Here is a 16,782-nt window from a genome sequence, read left to right as displayed (position 1 = left end):
CTATCGTTACAAAATCACAATCAAAAAGTTCTAGCCCTTCTTATGTCACTGGTTGTTTTTTGGCTACACTTGGGCAAAGTCTTACGAATTTTCATTCTTCACTTCCTTAAATGAGTCAGGAATATTTATCCCATTCGTACATTTTGATACGGTAGCTTCCTATGATCAAGCTCCATAGAATGACAGTGCTTAAAGGAAACAGTAGAGACACACTAAGTCTCCCTTGTACAGAGATGAAGAAGCGAAGGTCTGAAGAGGCAAAGGGCTTGTCCAAGATCACATCCTACTTAACTGACTTAACCCCAGAATTGGAGTCTCATTAATTTTTTAATGCTGCCCCTGGGCCTTTTAAACATTAAGTCAAAATGGGAAAGCAATGTGTCTTGGCAGAGAAAAATTATTTCATATCATTTTCTATCTCTTATATATATATAATATTTTTCCTCTTTAACGGAGGCACTGGGGATTGAACTCAGGATCTCGTGCATGCCAAGCACATGCTCTAACACTGACTTACATCTCCCACTCCCCTAAAATACATTTTGAATCTCTCCATTCTTTTCCTTATTCCATACCATTACCATAGTGCAATCAACACCACCTCCTGTTTGAATCACTGCAATAACCTCAAAACAAGTCTTCCCCATTTCAACCTCCAATTAAATTTCTTCTCTTCACATGAGTTGTTCACTGGGATTTTTTTTGTTGTTGTTGTTGTTGTTTTTCACCACCTTCCTTATACTCACTGTATTTCTGTTGCAAAAGACAGAAAAATACAATTCACACGGTGGATGTAAGTCAATTTGGGCTAAGTTACGCTACAGTGAAGACCAACTCCAAGATGTCAGTGCTTTTATTTCTTCATCTTGGTTGATGGGAGCTCTGCTGTCGGTGATGTGAAGATCTTGGGTTGACAGAGTCTCCACTGTTGGGAATGTATGTGGTTGCCGTGGCCAGGGAAATAAACGTGATGGGGTGTGTGCCAGCTCTTAAGGACTTCTGCCTGGAAGTGACATAAGTTGTCTGCTCACATTACATTGGCCAGATCAAGTCTCATGTCTGACTTAAAGGATTGAGGAAGTGCAGTCCTACCAAATGTCCAGGAGAAGCAGAACCAGGAAAAAAAAAAAAAAAAAGACTAGCACTAATGACTCTTTCACTGGCTTTAGCTAGAAAGGAATGTGCTGTGTGTGTTCACATGGCTGAACAGTTCATGGGTAGATACCATCAGGCACAGTCTAAACTAGAGCTTGAAGAGTGACAAGGGGATCCGTTTCTTGATGGAGCCGTCTCTCTGTTGTATGTCATCCCCCTCCTTTAGTTTCAAGGTTGTATCTTCACAACACTCAGTGCGGTGGATAGGATAGCTTAAGCCAAACCCCTAGATGGAGACTTGCTGCTACGATTGGTCTCACAGAGGTCAGGTTCCCATCCCTGAACCAACTGAATGCATCACTGGCCAGGGAGGTGGAACATGCTGTTTGGCTTAGCCTAGGTCTTGGCCCCATCCTAGCACAGAGGGATGGCAGAGATGTCTCCAAAGTACCACTGCAGTGAGTGTGGGAAGACTGTGCCAATATTCTCCGGGAAGACTTGGATTATGGTTATAGAAGATTGTGGACTGATGCTGGGTGAGACACTAACCAAAGATATCTACTGCTCTTTTCTTTCAGGTCCCATGCTTAATGTCACTTCCTCATGAGGGCTTTCTTTGGCATACACACCAACCGTACTAGATTCTCCTTTTACTGTCTCCCACCAGTCCCTTTACTTTTCTTTCTAGGCAAAGTATGTAATTTTGTATTTATTTGTGTGATGATTTGTTTCATATTCGTTTCCCTCCCTTGAAGGTGAGGTCCTTGAGGGCGGTAACCACTGTTGACCCTTGAACAACATGGGTGTTCAGGGTGCCAGCCCCATGCGGTCAGAAATTTGCGTACTGCTATTTCTCCCTAGAAAACAAAGGAACTGGTGAATAACTCCCCCAAGGGCAGGAAGCTAGAACAGTTTGGATAGAATCAGGACTCAAACCCTGGTTCTTTTTATTCCCCATACGGTGATCTTTAATAAAACACCAACTTTCCCCTGCAATTGGTTAATTTGAACATCTGTAAAATGAAAATACAGGTACTGTATTTAATGAAAAAAATCTGCCTGTTAAGTAGACCCACGCAGTTCAAACCTGTGTTGTTCAAGGGTCAACTGTATATCTATTTTGTTGGGTGCTGTTTCCTCAGCATCTAGAAAACTGCCTAGCATGTCATAGCTCCCAAAAAACATTTATCAAGAGAAGTAACAGCAAACACTGCATGTTGGGTATTAATAGATTTTCTTTATTTTTTTTTTAAATTGAACTGTAGTTGATTCACAGTGTTAGTTTCAGGTGTACAGTAAAGTGATTCAGTTATACAGATACATACACATATATTTTTTCAGATTCTTTTCCATTAAAGCTTGTTACAAGAAATTGAATATGGTTCCCCGTGCTATAGGTAGGTCCTTGTGGATATTTACAGATTTTAAGATAAAGACCTGGGGCAGAATTTTGGAGACTTTGGCTTAAAGATACAGGGCGTGGTTTGTCTCAGTTAACAAGTAGGTACATTTTGTTAAGACGGTAGGTAACAGACTGGACTAATGGCATGGGTTCTCAGATACTTCTGCAATAACCTTTAGACTGTAACAAGATGAGAAAAAAAAACAAGTCTGTAAGAATCTATAAATCAACATAGCATATTAAAGTGTTATAAAAAACTAAGCACATCTGTACTTTTCACCCTTCATCCTGTCTAGAAGATGAAACAGAGTCCTGTTACGAACTGGCTTGGGTAAGTCCTATTGGTTGACTTACCTAAGATTTTAAGAGACTTTAAGATTTTATTTTTATTAATCACTGTTGTTTAACTACTGAGAATTTTCATCTTAATGCAAACTTTCTTGTATGTATCTGAGTAAATGTGTTGGGCGTCAGCTTCTTCATCTGCAAAACGGGTAATGACGGTGTCTGGCTGCTGTGGTGAGGATGAAGTAAGTTAGCTCATGCAGAAGACTGCTCAAAGCAGCTCCACAAGGAACAGTGCCTGGCTTGCATCAAGTGCCCAAGGAATGTTACCTGTTATTGTGAACAGCTTGTATTAGTGCTTTATTTCCTTTATTATTTTACTTGAGTAGCAATTTCCTATACCAGAGAACTTGTTTATATATTGTCTTATCTGAATTGCAGAAAAGATTCAGCACTTAGGGTTTGTAGGCTGCCAGAAATACGTGAAATGTTAGACCGAGCCCCATCTTTGAGAAACTGGCAATCGTGTTTCAGCAGAGTACTTTATCCTCTGGCTTGATTTTAGAAAATACCTCTCCAGGGGGCTAAATTTGGATTGTTAGGGTTTTGGGGGGGTTTTTTGGTTTTTGTTTTGTTTTTTTGTTTTTTTTACGAGTTAGGATTCTCTAGGTTGTAAGTAAGCCAGCTCAGACTGGCTTAGACTACAGAGTGGATTTGTTAGCTTATGTATGGGGCATTGAAAATTGCGTGGTATTCGGTCCACAGTGCTCACCGAAGGCCCAGGTTTTCCCATCTGTTGGCTTCTGTCATCGCAAGAGTGGCATCAGACCAAGGCTGTCTCCCCATAGGATGTCTGCTGGCCAGAGTGAGAGACACTTCCTTGCTCATATTCCAGGGGAGGAGGAGTTAATTAACAGAAATCCCCAGTAAACCTCTCTTCATGCCTCATTGGTCCATTCTGGGTCAGATGCCCATTCTATTGCTCATTATTGGCAATGAAGGTCATCCCTAGGCCAGTAAGGCCCACCACTGAAGCTAGGGGTGCAATGAAGACCTGAAGGAAATCAGGTTCTATTTTGAAGACAGAAGGACAGAATGAAGTGGGGAGGTTATAGCTCAGTGGTAGAGCAGATGCTTAGCGTGCACAAGGTCCTGGGTTCAATCCCCAATATCTCCATCCCATAAATAAATAAACAAACCTACTTACCTCTCCCAGAAAACAAAACAAAAAAAAAGAAACGCAGAATGAATGCAGAGTAAACCAGTTCCAAGCCCACCACCCTTTGATGGGAGAACCAAATCCTACTTTTCCTTATGTTCTAACATGTTCTCTGCCAGCTGCACCAGAGATGCTTAATGAACACTGCTGGAAAGAACGGATAGTAAATAGACCTATGGAAGAATTATTTATTCCCCTTATGTAAGCCTCTAGAGTCCTAGGAATGTTTGTCTCAGGAACTAGCATGACCAGTTTTTTTCTTGTGTAACCGCCTTCCTTCTTGCAATAGGACCACAGGCTCCCTCCAGTCCCAGGAGTGCTAGAGGGGAGGTTCGCACTGGCCCTTTCTTCTGGAGTCCCCTGGCTGACTAATTATAAGCTGTGATGATCCTCATTCGTTCCCAGGTCATGGGGCATCTTTTGGCTGGTTGGTATCGTATGTCACAGTAGATGAGTCGGTCTCTTCAGATTTATGCCCAGAGAAAGTGGCATTTAAGCTTCCTCTTTATTCCAGCTCAGAGGTCAGGGAAGCAGATGCTGATGGTCTCATTAGCATCTTGGGAGGACTAAGAATGATCTCCTCATCCTTTACCTGTCGTCTAATCTGTTGTCCCAGGGAGACCGTGAGAGCCTCACTGGAATGTTATCTCATGGAGAAACAACAGGCCGGCCTCGCCTCCTCCTCACCGTATGTAATCACAGTGGTAATAACTATAGGTAAAAAAACACAAGTCTGTTTTGCTTAGTCACAAGTAACGATAATGTTAGGGTGCATGTGCCATAAGTAAACTGGTCACATCCCTGGAATTAACCCTTTGACTTGCATGCTCAGTGTCTGTTTAATTTGTCAGTTTGCTGGGGCTGCCATAACACGTAACAAGGAAGAGTCCATGTCTTAAGGGCAGGCTTGGGATGACCAAGTCCAGACAACTACTGCGTAACATCACTGGTAATAGTCATTTGAGCTCTTGGGAAGCTGAAAGCAAAGTCAGGACGCACTTTATTTATTCTGAGACATCACTACCACACCAATTAGATATGCTCTTACTGGTGAGATTAGCCTGACTGGTGAGCAGACAGAGGTGGGAATCAGGCAGTTGCTTGATGGCTTAGGTTAATCCTGACCTGACCATTTTAGGAAAAGAGTATTTTTTCCAACCAGGAAAGAATTATTCAAAGTCCTTGTACGAGTCATCTGTTTCTAGGGGCAGTTTCTCCAATATCTATGTTTCCCTCCTGAATTTCATTTTCTTATGCTTTCAGAAGTCACTGATACCTCTTTCGATTGACTTACTCTTTCTATAGAAACGTCAGTGCCTTTAATCGGAAAGCTCTTGCGTGCTCTACCATCAAATCATTTCAGTTTTCTCCCAGTGACTTTGTATCTGTTAGTTCATACTTTTGCAGATAAAAATTTGAGGAGACAAGATTCTACTCCCTTCGGATGAGTTAATTCACCTCTCCAAGCTTCAGTTTACTCGTCTGTCAGCTGTGGATAATAATGTTGATGGATGGGGTGGTGCTCCCCCCAGACCCCCTCTTGAGGTCCTGGGCTCCCCCCAGCCCCCATCCAAAGCTGTGCCCCTTCCTGGGAGCGGTCCTCCACTGTGCCTCACCCAGCTCCCTTGCCTCAGTGGGGGCTACCCAGCACCGCGGCTTCCTGTAGGGCTGGCTGAGATGTAGTTGGAACCATATTTTGGGGTAGTTTATCTCTTTGCCCAATCCTGCGTTCTTCACTTCTTTATTATTTTATCTCCTCAAGGTACTCCCGGTTGTCCTGTATGTCACTGAATGAGGATAGTCTCATTTCTGCCTGGTCTCATCAACCAGACAGCCAGTCCTTTGAGAAAAGCAGTAACTAGCTCAAGGCTTAGTTCAGCTGTGTTAAGTTTGCTACTTGTCTCTAAACCCACTCTTCCTTTGCCCTGGGGCTTCCGTGTTTGCTTCCTTTCCCTCCCACCATTCCAACTCTCCAGTGCCTCACTGCTCACACCTTCCCCTAGAAAAATAGGTGGGAAGGGAAAAGATGGTAAACTTACGCACCCCAAGGCTGAGTAACCAACAAGGTCCTACTGTATATGTGCAGCACATTGAACTACATTCAATATTTTGTAAAAGCCTATAATGAAAAAGAATATATATATATATATATATATATATATATATATATATATATATATATATATGTATATGAATCACTATGCTGTATACCAGAAAGTAACAACAGTGTCAACTCTATTTCAATAAAATTTTTTTTTAATTAAAAAAAAATGAAGCACACTGAGGCTATTATGTTACCCCATAGCTTTCTAAGTTACACTTGTTTATGAATTCTTTCTGTGTGCCTTTGGTTTTATTGTTACTATTCTCTGTATTAAGACCACAATGGCCCTTCAGTAATTTCCAGTCTTTAGCCTGGTGTGAGATCAGTGTTTCAAAACTGGTCTTTCCAGACGGGAAATATCTTAGATTCTTTTAAAATGCATGTCATTAATTGCTGCTGCTATCACAAAGAAAATTTCCCCTTTGTACTAATTCCCTGAGGTGAATTGGCCTTAAAGGATGCAATTTTACCAGAAAAAGTGAATAAAATTCTTGTTGGATTTCTAAACAATCAAGGTGGAAAAAGTAAAAACAGAGAGTTGAAAATATAAATGTGAAAGCTCCGATTTTGAAAGTCTCAGGAGTTGGGTTGATTCGCAGATGGAATAAGGCCTGGCAGGCAATAAAGAGTTCTCTTTTCTTTTCTTTTTTTCCCTGGCATATAAACTCATAACAGTTACATTTTTCCCCCCACGTCATATTAGGTGTGAGTCTCAGTTAAAAGTGATAGAAAACTCAAGTTAAGTTAATCACAAAAGGAGATTTACTGGAAGGATTCTGGAGAAACTCAGAAAATGCAAAGAACTGTAGGACACAAGGATTCAGGGACTAGAACTGGAGATCTGGTTCCACCAGACCCTCTCTTCATTGTTTATCTGTGCTTGTTTATGTCTGGTGTTGTGGGTTGATTCTATCCTCCAAAAGGTGCTGAAGTCCGAGTGCCCAGCACCTGTGAATGTGACCTCCTTTGGAAAGAGGACTTTAGCAGATGAGCAAGTTAAGATGATATTTCAGTTTGTTGGGGCCACAGATGGGGTGGCTTCAACAACAGAAATGTATTAACTCACATTTCTTGTAGCTAGAAGTCTAAGATCAAGGTGCTGACAGGGTTAAATGGTCCTCAGAAATGATCCTAACTTTTTACCCAGTAACTACCCTTCAAGGACTCTAAAAAAGAGCAATGAAACATGCTGATAAAAATTTACCCACAAGGGTTTTCATGACAGCAAGAGTCCATATCCTGTCCCTCCCCAGCTCAAAGTTCTCAGTAGCTTCCCATTTCGCACAGAGATAAAGCCGAAATTTTCGCCCTTGGCCTAGAAGGCTCTCCGAGACTTACATCCTTATTACCTTTCTGATCTTATCTCCCAGGGTCCTGCTCCAGCCACCCTGGCCTTAGCTTTCAAATGCTCTGGGTAGAGGAGGGCTGTCTTAGGACCTTTGAACTTGCCACTCCTTCCCTCTGCCTGGAGTGATCATGCCTCAAATATGGGCATAACTTTCTCTCTTCTTTCAACTCTTCTACGTAAATGTCACTTTGTCTGGGAGGTCTTCCCCTCTGTCCTATCCCAATTTATCATCCTTCTCCCCCATTTTATTCTTTCTCCTTAGCCCTCCCACTTGGGTAATACTAGATGTTTTCGTATTTCTTTTGCTAGGCATTGGAATTTGACGACCTTCTAGGCCCTCGGTAACATATCAGATGGTAGGGTGACCTGCTGGCTCTTTGCCCTGAAACGTTTCCTCTCTGCCTGACTAAAGTTCTCACACTTACTTTGTGTTGGGCTGCACCCCACAGGCCTGCAAGCCCCGTGCTTGCCCAGCTTCAGGACTGAAGAAGGAGCCCGGAGTCAGTGACAGAGACCTCAGTGGTCTATTGCACAGGGGATCTTACATCTTGGGAGGCAAGGTCCTGGAGTTACATCCCACTGTGTGCAGCAGGTGGAGGGTAGGACAGGGCAGCAGTCTGGGAGAGGGAGAGTAGGGGAGTGTGTCTTATCAGTTATAGAGGGAACTGACCTCAGGTTACCAGGCACACCAGCACGGGGGCACACACCCCTTTGGTAAACTCTCTTAGTGGAGATAGTGCTGATCTAAAGATCAGAACTCTCTGGGGCTAGGGGCAAGTATGTAGGCATTTACTGATTAGGCTCTATGATGTAGAGGCAAGGGAGGCCATGTGAGTAGGGTGTAGGTGAAGGAGGGACTGGTCGAGCAGGGGATGTACAGAGAGCAAGAGAACCACCATCTTGGGTGGCCTGATCATATACTTTGACTGTCTGATCAACTGCATCCTTACCCAGGGAAACAGAAGTCTGGTTCAGTGGTGCCATGGGCCTGACTTACCCTCCATTGTAAACTTGTTCTGAGGTTTTGCCTTGTTCTCCCTGCAAATTTCTGCTTTGTACCCTTGTACCCACCTTACCTGCCTGGAGTTTCTGGTCCACTTCTGAAATCTCAGAGAGCTAGAGGGGAATTGAGAGATCATGTTGGTCCACTTGGTCATTTTGTTGATGGAGAAACTGAGGTGCAGGGACAGGAAGGAATCTGCTCAAGGTCATAGTCTACATTAAGTACATTCATGAATTTATTCAATATATACTGTGTGCCAGGCACTTTGCTAAGCACTTGTGAAATAAGAGGTAAAAAATCCGTATTGGTTTCTGCCGCCCTCCCCTGTACCTCTCTCTCTCCTGTCTTGACCTTCTTGTGGTATGAGTTCCTAAGACCCTTGTAATATCCTCAGTGATAGGAACACTAGGAGCATCCTTTACTCTAATATTTGGTCTTTGCCTCCATTCCTGACACCAAGTTCCTAAATCCCTTGGAATTTCCTGGGTGATAAGGGTGTCTTTTGTTCTGATGAGGTGACTCTGGAGGAACTCCTGGATGGGAGTTGATCACCAGAAAGACCAAATCAGGATTAGAAGCTTGGAATTTTCAGCCCCCCCCCCCATTCTCCAGAGAGAGGAGAAGGGCTGGAAATGAAGTTAATGATGGGTCATGCCTACCTGTGATGAAGCCTCCATAAAAGCCCCCAAGGTATGGGGTTTGGAGAGCTTCCAGGGAGGTGAACACATGGAGGTGCTGGGGCAGTGGCATTCCCCAAGAGGGCGTGGAAGCGCAGCGCCCGTCCCCACCTAGTCCTACACATGTCTTCTATCTGGATGTTCATCTCTATCCCCAAACATGTCCTTCTACAATAAACTGGTAAACAGTAAGTAACCTGTTGTCCCCCCTGACTTCTGTGAGCTGCTCTCGCAAATTTAACCAAACTGAGGAGGAGGTCGTGGGAATCTCCGATTTACAGCCCATCACTCAGAAGCACAGGTAACCATCTGGACTTGTGATTGGCATTTGAAGGGAGCGGCAGTCTGGTGGGACTGAGCCCTTAACCTGTGGGGTCTGATGCTGTCTCCAGTTAGTGTCAGAACTGGATTAAATTGGAGGACACCCAGCTCGTGTCACAGAAGTGCTTGGTGTGGGGAACAACTCCCCCCAGTCTGGTGTCGGAAGGCCTGTGATTGTGGTAGTCGTGTGAAAATAAAGGAGAAACACAAGAGGAGGACTGAGATTTTTCCTACTTGGCACTGGATAGGGAAGAGTGAAAAACACAGTTTTTTCCAGTTCAGTGGAGAATTTACATTATAAGACAATTATAAGATGGGATTAAAAAATCAGTGATGGTGATGGTCAGAAGAGAGAACTGAACCAGCATGAAAAGAGCGAGAAAAGCAAAAGGGCAAGAGGACAAGGAGAGAGGGTCAGAGCTGAAGCTCTCCATCCACTTAAACCTCACAGCATGTATAAAGGGCTAGTCATCCACTCATTCCACCAAAATGTGGATGTTCCACTACTGGGCCTCACCTTGAAGATACGAAGATGAGTTTGGTATCTTAAAGACCAAATAAGGTCATGAACTTGTGAGGCTGGCTAGCAGATTTCCAAGCTGAAGTCCCTGACTGCTTAAGCCACCCAATTTCAAAGCAAAGGGAATTTGTTTCACAGGCCTTCTCTCTTCCCTGGGGACACAGCAAGCAAGATGAAGGCGGTGCAAACTTGCTGTGATTCTGACCCACAAGATTACTTGATGGTGGCCTCCCTTGTCAAGCCTAGCACTCTTTTTCAACTTCAGGGTTCCCAGGTGTCCTTGGGACGGGCAGGTGGCATTTGTTTTAACACATGTTACTCAGCCAACCAGTCCAAGTACAGCCAACAGGTGCTGGGTCCTTTAATCTTTCAGGACATGGCTTTGGCCTTCTGTGGCCAGATAATCAGGAGTGGGTGAGCAGCTGTCCAAGGACACATTCTGGAAGAAATTCGTGGTCAAGGTGGAGTAGGGGCAAAGGGCCTAGCTTGGCGGAAGGGATTCCATTTCACACCCAATCTCCAGCTGCTGTCGGGTAGCAGAGTCAGATAAGGACATCATAATCTCTCCAGGTAAATTACCTCTCTTTTGTGGGCCTGTGTAATCCCCCAGGGAGAGTGGTGTTTATTTCCTGTAAGGAGGGGTGGGTGCTATAGTAGAGTTGCTTTATACATACATTCAACATGTACTGGCTTTGGTATCTGACCCTCCACCCCCACTTCATTCAGTATTTCAAAGAAAAGCTGCTCATAGGTTTAGTAAGGTGGGGATTAAGAATTAACTTGTGGGTTTAGCAATTTGGTCATTGGTGACCTTCACAACAGTAGGTTCTGTGGAGTGACAGGGACTCGAACTGACTGGAATGGGTTCAAGAGATCATAGGAGCAAAAATGGAGCAAAGAACTGGAATAGAGCTGGAAGAAGATAAGGGATTAGCAGTGGGTTTGTTTTTTAAGATGGAAGAAATCACAACGTACTTGTACGCTGGGTGTAATGATCCAGTGGAGGCAAAACTGATGATGCAAAAAAGTGGGTTGGATATGGCTCAAGATGTCCTTGAACAAGAACGAGGACAAAGAACCTTCAGGAATTCAGTAGAGCTGTGTAAGGGAGGAGGAAGAATTATTCCTTGACCTTGTTAAGGTCCCTGGCTGGATCTGAAAGTTAAAATGACAAGGATGGAGTAAGAGGAAAAAAGCATACACATTTATCGTAAGTTTTTTAAGTAAGTGTAAGTGACATGGGAGCCTTCATAAGGAAATGAGACCCTGAACAAATGGTTAAATCTTAGTGTTCTTATTCTAGGTCTGATGAAGAGTGGGCAGCTGTGGAGAAATATGACAGGACAAAGGGTGTGAGCTAAGTGCAGCAAACTGTGGAAACTTGGCAGGGCCTGTTTGTTCGGATTCCTCCTGGTGACCCTTGATCCTGGAGATAAAGATGCTTCTTACCTCCAGGTACAGAGTGGGCTCCTGTCACAAGAGCATTTTATGAGCTGCTTCAGGGAAAAGGGCAGGGGAAAGCCAGAGAGGTCTTCCTGCTTCTACTGTTTTGTTTTGTTTTAACTCTTTCAGCTTAAAATATTCAATATGCTAAGGTGCCACATTTTAGGGTACTTTGTTCTGAATGCTATCCATTGGTTTTTAAATATTAAATATTAACATATAACTTTCCAACTAAATAAACTATATTTAAAAAGGTAATAGGTATTCAAAGGCATCGCTTCCTAGTTACGTTATTATGTTTCCAGGGTCTGTGTTCTCACAGTTAGGTGTATTGTATGTAGTTGGTAGAAATAACACCATGCCAGTTGTTTGGAATTGGCCATGGTGGCAGTATTGACACCACAGAAATCATAGCCATTAGAAGTCAGGGACCTTTTTTTTTTTTTTTTTTTTTTTTTTTTTTTAAAAAGGAGAGCTGTTTGCTAACCATCTGCCTGCCCACAGCTGGATTTGGTGGACACGTGGAGAGACTGGCCCTAAACTAAGTGCTGAAAGTTCGTCCACAAGAGCAGCATTGAAAGCAGGGCATTTGGACAGGTGGGTAGATAGATGTGGTAGAGAGACGTTCCCTATTTATTAAGTGGAAAAGGAAGCAAGGTCATCTCTTGAGAATAAGGCTGGGAAGGGAGGTGTTGGAGGTTTGAGGTGAGAGGAGCCTAGGACAGTAAGTGGATTAGAGAAAGGTAGTATTTTTGTCTCGCACCATTAAAAAGCCCCTTGAGGTTAATGGTTATGAATTTAAGGAGAGGCCTGTTACAATGGCTGTGTATTTTCCTCCAGTCTCTTTCAGTGGCTTAGTCGAGTAAGCGGAGAGTGGATTTATCCAAGGCTAGGGTTTTGCCTGATAAGTATGCCAGGGCCCAGGCACAAGCGAAATTGTAAAATTATAAATGTAAAAGCCACCACCAGCGACCTTCCTTATTCATCCTAGCCAAAAGCATGCCACCCACCTGTACCTTTAACATTATCCTGTTTATTTCCCTGTTTTGTTTATTGAGTGGTAAGTCATCTGGCTCACTCATCTTACTGACAGCAGGGGCTGTGCTTTACTTACTGCTGAATCCAGTGTCTGCGACAGCGCTTGGCACATAGTAGGTGCTCAGAGAGCAGTATGTTGCATAAGGTATTGGATTAATGGATTCACTTGCTCGCTCTCCTAAAATCTGTATGGTTGACTGAACAATACTCAGAATTCTTTTTATACCCCTGTGTTCTTGCTCCATGGTGTTTAAACTTTAGTGAGCATAGGAATTTCCTTACGGAGTCAGATGCAGATATGGACCATTTTTAAGTACTTGAGACTCAACCTAAAGCCTTAGAGGCAGCTGCCCAGGTCGTGCGAGTAACGCGTTTGCTGTCCTTTGTCATTCCGGATTTGGCAACCGGAGGAGGGTTATATTACAACCCCTAAACTTGGACGGCGGGTAGTTTACGTATTTATTATTACTTTTTTATTGCTGCAAATAGCGGCTTAAAGCTCCAGGCGAAGCTATGACAGAAAAGCCCCAGTAGCAAGGTCCAAGGCTCAGGGATACGTAGTGGCGGCTCGCGAGCGGAAATTTGGGTCTGCGAGCGTGGCCGGGGCCGGGGCGTGGTCTTCCAGGGGGCGGGGCCGGGGCGGGTCCGGGGCGGGGCGTGAGCAGCCGGGGCGGGGCGTGAGCAGCCGGGGCGGGGCCGCTCCCGGAGCCTCCAGGCCCCTCCAGCCGACACCGCCCGCGGCCCCGCGCCTTGAGCGCCTTCCGCGCGGGTCGCCCAGACTGTACGCCGGCGGAAGGGGGCGGGGGTGTGACCAGCTGTCTGTTTCTCTGAGTGGACAATAAAGTTTCGAAAGTTTGAAAAAGGGGGAAAAAAAAAACCCACCCCCCCCCCCGCTTTGGCTGCCCCGGCGTGGACGCCTGCAGCCAGGGACAGACAGCTCGCGCGCCGTGTGCTCGCGGAGGCGTGGTTCGCGCGCGGGAATGGGGATCACCGTGGACGTGCACCAGGTGTTCAAGTACCCCTTCGAGCAGGTGGTCGCCAGCTTCCTCCGAAAGGTACTCGCCCCACCCGGCCGGCCGGGGCTCGCGTTCTCGGGCGCTGCCCCCGTGGGCCCTGTGTCTGCGCGCCGGGCGCCCGCGGCCCGCCGCTCGCGTCTCCTCCCTCCCGCTCCCCTCCGCCCGCGCGGAAGTCCTCACACACCGTCGGCCCCTCCAGCTGCGGGTTTCGCTTCTGGAATGTGCCAGGCGAGGGCGGCGGTGGATTTCCTCGAAGGCGCCCCTTCCAGGATGAAGGAAAGTCTCCGGGCATGGCACCACGTTCACACCCTGCCGCAGCTGGAAAGAGAGGCTGCAGGGGAGGGAGAGTCGCGGGGAACCGAAGCCCTGGAGCCCCGTCGAGGTTGCACACGACTTGTGGATCTTTCCAGTGTATCGTTAACTCCTTCAAAGCCCTGGGCGCCGTTGAAGCCTAGTTTACGCAGCGCTGTTCTGCCACCTCACTGCTTTCTCTTTTATCAAACATTTGTGGGTGTTTGGGCAGATTGCTTAGCCTCTCGGTGCCTTAGTTTTGTAACCTGTAAAATGGGGGAAATGCTAGTACCAACTTCAGGGGTGGTTGTGAGGATTCAAGTGAAATAATTTCTGTCAAGTGCTTATTACAGTGACTGATGCTTAATTAGTAAGTTCTTCAGAAAACTGTTAGTGTCTTTTCTGCTGCTGTAACTCTGAACCCTCGGCTCAGTTTTCAGTGGTCCCAGGGCTCCTCCTGGGACTGTGGCTCCTGGTGATGGTAGAATGGGAAATTTCTTTGAAAAATCAGAAGCACCCAGGTCTGGAAGGTGGGACCCCCAGATTCTATTCTGGTATCTGCCTTTAGTTGGTTCACTTGATGACCTTGGTCAAGCGTCATCTTCTCTGGGATCCACTTTCTGCATCTAAGATGTGTTGACGTAAAAAAATGCACCACCTAAAAGTTGAGAATTATATTTTATTTAGCGGACTTGCCGAGGACTTCAGCCCGGGTTACCGCCTCTCAGGTAGCTCTGAGAGACTGCTCCGAGGAGGCAGGGAAGGAGCCAGGGTATGTAGGAGTTCAGACAAAAAAATCAGGTAGTTAGATACTGAAAGATTACTGCTAATTAAAGAAAACCAGACATCTCAAGTTAAATGAATTTAATGCTTTTCTGTGTCTGGGAAGATGCAAGAGCCTGGGCTCACTGAAATCATTCCTTTGATGTGCACCTTCAGTATCTAGGGCCAGTGTCCAGTTTCTCTCCATCCTGAATCCCCTCAGGGTTCACCGTTGGGAGTGGCTGTAGAGGATGATGACTTAATGGCCACAATATACTTTGTTTACTTGAAATGGCATGTGGCATTCTTGGTCCACAGATAACAGTGTTGTATCTGAAGATCTTCTTTCAGCTTTCACATTCTTAAGCAAGATGTGCAAGAATTGTAATTTGCCTTGGGCATCTGCCACTGGCACTGCTCTCCAAGTGCAACCTGGAAGCTAAACTGAGGGAGATGCATTTTTTAAGTGATAAGACCTTTCCTCTATTAGAGGAAGTGATGCGGTTGGGAGCCCAGGTCACAGAGGAGTGAGTAGGATGCTGGTTAACATGGTGTTGCCATGGAAGCCTTTTGGGTGGGCAGGGGGAACATTGGCTTGTTGGTATTGTTCATTCATCTCTAGTATCTAGAATAGTACCTGGCACTTATTAAGTTCTCAAGACAAATCTGATGAACGATGAATGAATAAGTGAAAGAAAGCACGAATTACAGATCTGATGTAGACTTTGCCTTAGGCCAGGCTTCTGGCCTGAAAGAGAAACACCCCACACCCCATTTTTGTTAGGACTGGTACTTTTGAAGTGTGGAGTCCCCAGTGCCACTGCTCCTTTGGAAAGCCTTTCTGAATTGTCCTCATCAAAAGGTGATCTCTGCCTTGTCAGAGCTGGAGGGGCTCTTTCTCTGGGCCTGGGTGACCATCTTCTCCAGTTATGCAGTGGATAGTTACTTCTGCATGTGTCTTTTCCCTCATCAGACTCTATAAACTTTGGGGCTCACTCCTGCAGAAGCACGGGGCACAGTGCCAAGCTCTCATTTACAGAGTACTTGGCATGTGTCAGGCTTCCGGGCTAAATGCTTTTCTTTCACTCAGTAGGTGTTTAGTGACACTTTTCTGCTGTGTGCCAGGCTCTGTGCTGGGTGCTAGGGCATCAAAGACAGACCCTCTTCTCATGGAGCTGGTAGTCTCTAGTGGGTGAGACCAACATTAATAAATGATCAGCAAGCGAGCCCACACCTCAAGTTGATGATGTGAATTGACACAGGGCAAGTTCACGGTGCTGTGACTGAGGATGGGGGGAGACCAGCTGAGGTCCCCGAGGACAGCCATGAAGAAAGGCTTCCTCAAGAAAGTGGCATTTGCGAAATGATGGTGGAAGCATGAGTAAGAGTTACCTAGGCAGGAGGGGCAGGGGGAGGAAGTGCTTTCACAGACTGTCATGTTTACTCCTCACAGCAGCTTCAGGAAGTAGTTATGATTGACTTCCAGTCCATGGTCTGGAGAAACTGAGGTTCAGAGAAGTTTGAGCAACTTTTCCAAGTTCTGACAGCTAGAAAGTGGGAGAGCCAGGATTTCAACACATCTGAATCCAAGCCCACACCCCTAATCACCAGGCTGAGCTGCTTTGCACGCAAAAGGTACTCAGATGATTATTGAGAGACTAGAATGTTGCAGGCTCAGCTTTGCCATGCCCTTTACCCGTTCTCAGTTTCCTTTTGTCCGTAGTCTTCTCTCAGGGTTTATTCATCTTGGTGAACCCACTGTGTCTGACATAAGGGTGTAGCTTTGAAGCATGGCACAGTGAGAAAATACAATGTTTCAGTTATCTATGGCTGTGTCACAAATCACCCTTGTGATTGAGTGGCTTAAATCGATGAAAGGCTTTTAATTCTCATGACTCTGCTGGCTGACGGGGCTCAACTGGGTGTTTTTTGAGTGCCATGTGTTATAGCTGAGGTCGTTTCCCTAGCTGCCTTCAGTTAGGGTCCAGAAGAATTCTTATAATTAGCAAAGTGCTTGGGACATAGTAAATAAAGACTGATGACGTTTTGGAAGGTATGGCTAGGTTTAGAGAGGAGAATATTTGCAGAAAACGTCTAGGATGGGACAGTGTTATCTCCTGGGACTCTCCTCATGCATTCTTTCTATTCGCAAAGCAGTCTTCGAGAGATCCTGGGTGGAGCTGTATGAATGTCTCTAAGATATCATTAAATCCATTTGCTGTGAGACTTTACAGCTTACATTGTTTAAAGCCATGAAC

The 16,782-nt window shown here is 45.3% G+C and overlaps 2 protein-coding genes across 3 annotated transcripts in view; one reads left to right on the top strand and one right to left on the bottom strand.

Annotated features, from left to right (window-relative positions):
* Positions 1-12,900: 12,900 nt before the first annotated feature.
* LOC116662753 (formin-like protein 20) lies at positions 12,901-13,904 on the bottom strand. Its single transcript, XM_032477030.1, has 2 exons — positions 13,656-13,904; positions 12,901-13,282 (listed from the first exon to the last, which is right to left on the bottom strand). Exons 1-2 carry the CDS (start codon positions 13,761-13,763, stop codon positions 12,929-12,931), a joined length of 462 nt encoding a protein of 153 aa, XP_032332921.1. The 5' UTR covers positions 13,764-13,904; the 3' UTR covers positions 12,901-12,928.
* Positions 13,279-16,782, top strand: part of PRELID2 (PRELI domain containing 2) — a 70,530-nt gene continuing 67,026 nt past the window's right edge. For both annotated transcript variants that reach the window (XM_032477029.1, XM_032477028.1), the window contains exon 1: positions 13,279-13,510. In XM_032477029.1, coding sequence (XP_032332920.1) covers positions 13,436-13,510 — 75 coding nt within the window. In that variant the 5' untranslated portion in view covers positions 13,279-13,435. The remainder of the gene's footprint in view (positions 13,511-16,782) is intronic.

This window comes from Camelus ferus, chromosome 3, assembly GCF_009834535.1.
Source record: "Camelus ferus isolate YT-003-E chromosome 3, BCGSAC_Cfer_1.0, whole genome shotgun sequence".
NCBI classification, from domain to species: Eukaryota; Metazoa; Chordata; class Mammalia; order Artiodactyla; family Camelidae; genus Camelus; species Camelus ferus.
The sequence above is the reverse complement of the archived record's forward strand: the minus strand, read 5'-3'. Positions and strand labels throughout refer to the sequence as shown.